The 3,785-nt window shown below is 35.0% G+C and overlaps 1 protein-coding gene across 1 annotated transcript; it reads right to left on the reverse strand.

Annotated features, from left to right (window-relative positions):
• Positions 1-336: 336 nt before the first annotated feature.
• On the reverse strand, positions 337-747 carry LOC103926557 (14 kDa proline-rich protein DC2.15-like). Its single transcript, XM_009335357.2, has one exon. It carries the CDS (start codon positions 745-747, stop codon positions 337-339), a length of 411 nt encoding a protein of 136 aa, XP_009333632.2.
• Positions 748-3,785: the final 3,038 nt, after the last annotated feature.

The following is a 3,785-nucleotide window of genomic DNA, read 5'->3' on the forward strand; positions in this document are numbered from 1 at the left end:
TAGGTAAGAGAGCTCCCGTGCATCAGTTATCAACTTATTATCTTCTAACTTTTTTGTGTGCGTATACACATATTTTATACACACATGGTGCGTGTATGTATACAGAGAAAACGTTAAATATATAAAGCATATATAGTACACATTGAAGTCCAATTTAGTAAGCTTCAAACTGCCTTAGGGAATTAAAATTCGAATTATAATCTCAATGTAAGAGATATTGAACACTTGGCAGAGGGAAAAAAAAATCGTCTAGTTAACCAAACACGAGAAAGAAATCAACCTAGCAAGTTTTGCCTCGCATACGAGAAATACAAATAGGATACATGATATAGTTGCTTATGCACATTTGAAGCCCTCGGGGACATTCTTTGCACAACCATCAATCACCAAGCTCAAAGCAATGGGGATGTTAAGGTTGATACCAAGAATGTTGGCTTTAATGGCAGTGCAGAGGCACACAGCAACTTCAAGGTCAACAAGACCTTCAAGCAAAGCACAACAAGGGTGATCTGGTGGGTTCCCAACAACTGCCCCAACTGCCCCATTGAGCAACTTGGCACAAACCCCCAACTTTAGGCTATCTCTGGGGCAGCTCTTCGGGGAAGCACTTGGAATTGGGTTTGGTCTAGGGTTTCTGATTGGCTGATGAGGCTGCTGAGAACAAGTGTAACAGCCACTTGCAAGGACACAAAAGAGAAGGTTGATAGAGAGGACTAAAGCAAGGGTTGAAGATCTTTTGGAATTCATCTCTCTCTCTATATATCTTGACTAGATATGTAGTATTTTTTGCGTTGTGATAATGACGATTGTCAATGTGGTATTTATAGAGTGCAAATTGGAATGATCGTACTATTGAACTTATATATTAATTGGACATAACAATTACTAACAAATTAACTAAGTATATATTCACAAAGTGAAAGCAGCATGTGAAGCATGGCTGGCATAGAATTTAACTGCTAGTGCTCGAGATTCCACACCAAATTTGGGAGGTCTTGAGTACATGTTAAATATTTGTTATTTTAATGTATGATTAATTATTTTTGGTTATTTGGATCACAAGATGACCAATTGCCTTTGGAGGCACACCTGTGAACACCATCCACTTCTTGTTCTTATATACATATAATATTGATTTATTTGGTTAATTACAGAAAGATGACTAAATTATTTCTAAATTATATCGACACACCAGATCATTTCGTGGGAAGAGTGACCTTCAAGTCCTCATTTGATCACTTCCTTTCCAGTGTCTATGCGTGTAGCATGTATGCAAGCCCATTCCCGTACGTGCAGAGAGGGATACTAGCTCAATAAATCCCAACTGTATAATTTTTAAGACTCTATTCAAATATTATCGTTCTAAAACTTATTCAAATCATAAATGATCTATTTTCTGAAAAGAAAACTATAAATACTTAAGATGTCTAACTATGATATATATATTGCCACCAGTTGTCCCTATTTTTTTTTTTAAGCTATATATATATATATATATAATTAACACCTCGGAATAGCCTTACTGATAGAAAAATAAAAGAAAACATTAATAGAGATGAGGTGCTTGGTAACTGATAAGATTTTTAGTCCCTACAAAAGAGGGTTAAAATGACACACAATACTTGCAAGAGAACAATGTGGTTGTAGTAAGAATGCTTATGCAAGGTCATTCTCACATGGATTATTTAAAACAATTCATGCAAAACCAAATCTTAATTAATTACTTGAAACAAAGTTTGGAAAAAGTTGATTTTGAATTTTAAAATATTAAAAACTTATTTCAAATAAACTAATTAAAGAAATCAGCAAGAGACCAATTTTAAAGAAAACAATTTGAAAGGAAACGGTTTTGAAAGATCAAATTGTAAAAGCACTAGAGTTTTGCCGTCACCTTAACAATCCTATGTAATTTTACCAATTACTTATGAATTACACATGCAACTTTGAAGGTTAGGTTTTCCTTATGCATATCTTCCTTGTGATATTCAAGTAAGAACATATATCTAGCATACAATCCGCCTGTGATATTCATATCAAATGTAAACATGCAAGGCTCATTAAGTTTTGTAAAAACCCTTTGAAAAACCATACAACCCTTAAGAGATATTCGCCTTAAGTGAAATTACAATTACCAATTACAAGAAGCCCTACTCAAACCTCCGGTGATATTCCAACCGAATTAATTGCATCCAAATATCCGATTACTTATCTAAACATCTTAATGGTAGCTAATCATTAAGATATAAAGACAGTATAAACATAGTGATTAATAATTCAAAGTATGCATGCATAATATCATAAGCAATTAAATAAAAACTACATATTCATGCTAAGGCTCATGGTCTTGCCCTGAAAGTTAGTTACACATATGCATAATTGAAATCAAAGGAATTTTTTTGAAATAGAAAAAGAGCGAAAACATCTTGCAGAATAAAGTCTTCAATTCACCAGAGCCTTCGGTAATCTTCTCAAATTGTGTGCAAAGAATTCCTAAGGCCAACCACCTTTATTTATTGTACTACAATCTAAATCCTTCCTAGAAAAGGTCTTAAAATAAAACTAGAAAACAAAATAAATTAAGAGAAACTAGGAAACAATGTCCTAGTCAACAAATGAGAATCTGCCATCAAATTGATCAGCCACATTTTTGGCTCAAAATAGCTCCAAAACAGGCCCAAGATAGCTTATTTTGAAGCTTAAGATGTCTTGAACATATTTCCAGAAGTTGGACCCAAAAGATACAATCTTGGACACCAAAAAGCTCAAATAAAACATGTTTGCATGACGACAGCTTGCGTGAACGACAGCTTGCGTGACGGAGTAAATTTCGTCGTGCAAAGTATGTTTGCGAGATGCAAAAAAAAAGACGTCGTGCAAATGGCCTTTGCGCAAGGGCACTTTGCGCGACGCAGGCTGGTTACGCCGCGCAAAGACGCTTTGCGGGACGTAGGTACACTTGCGTCACGCAAAACACCTTTGCGCGACGTCAGCTTGCGTCGCACAAAGTGCTGTTGCGCAAAGGCCGTTTGCGCGATGTTTTGTGCGTCACGCAAGATTTTGGTGCCAAACCAGGAATGCTTTACTACTTTTTCCCTAACTTTGAGCGACACAGTTGCACCTACGTCGTGCAAAGTTTTTTTATTTGCCCTTTTGCTTTTCTTTTGGGATTTTTGCATTGCCTTTTTCTTTTGTGGTATCCACTTGTGTAAATGTTTTAAATTGACGATCGAATTAGTTCATTGTATTCATGTAGGGTTAAAGAGTGTAGCTGTAAAAAATCATCAAAATCAAAGTTAAAACAACCATTAAATTGTGATTTTTCGTTTATAGCCGTCGAAAAGGTTTGTCCTGTTACTTAATATCTGAATTTTTGTTTTTTGCAATTTTTGGCATATGTGATCTCGAAGTATATACAAATAAGTTTGATGGTTCGATCGTTGAAATTAGTTTCGTACAATGCGTATCCCATCAAAACGATAGATTCCCTAACACTTAGAGTTTATTAATACTTTCATCAAGTATAACATAAGATTTTGTGGTATCCACTTGTGTAAATATTTTAAATTGATGATTGAATTAGTTCGTTGTATTCATATAGGGTCAAGGAGTGTAGCTGTAAAAAATCATCAAAATCGGAGTTAAAACAACCGTTAAATCGTGATTTTTCGTTTATAACCGTCGAAAAGTTTTGTCCTGTTACTTGATCTCTGAATGTTTGTTTTTTGAGATTTTTGGCAAATGCGATATCGAAGTATATACAAACAAGTTTGACGGTTAGATCGTTG

Source organism: the organism of the source record quoted next, unplaced genomic scaffold (assembly GCF_019419815.1).
Source record: "Pyrus x bretschneideri cultivar Hongxiangsu unplaced genomic scaffold, Pyrus_bretschneideri_v1 Contig14, whole genome shotgun sequence".
NCBI lineage: Eukaryota > Viridiplantae > Streptophyta > Magnoliopsida > Rosales > Rosaceae > Pyrus > Pyrus x bretschneideri.

Excerpts from the sequence above, each read along its gene's own strand:
- LOC103926557 (XM_009335357.2), bottom strand. The coding sequence starts at position 747 with ATGAATTCCAAAAGATCTTCAACCCTTGCTTTAGTCCTCTCTATCAAC.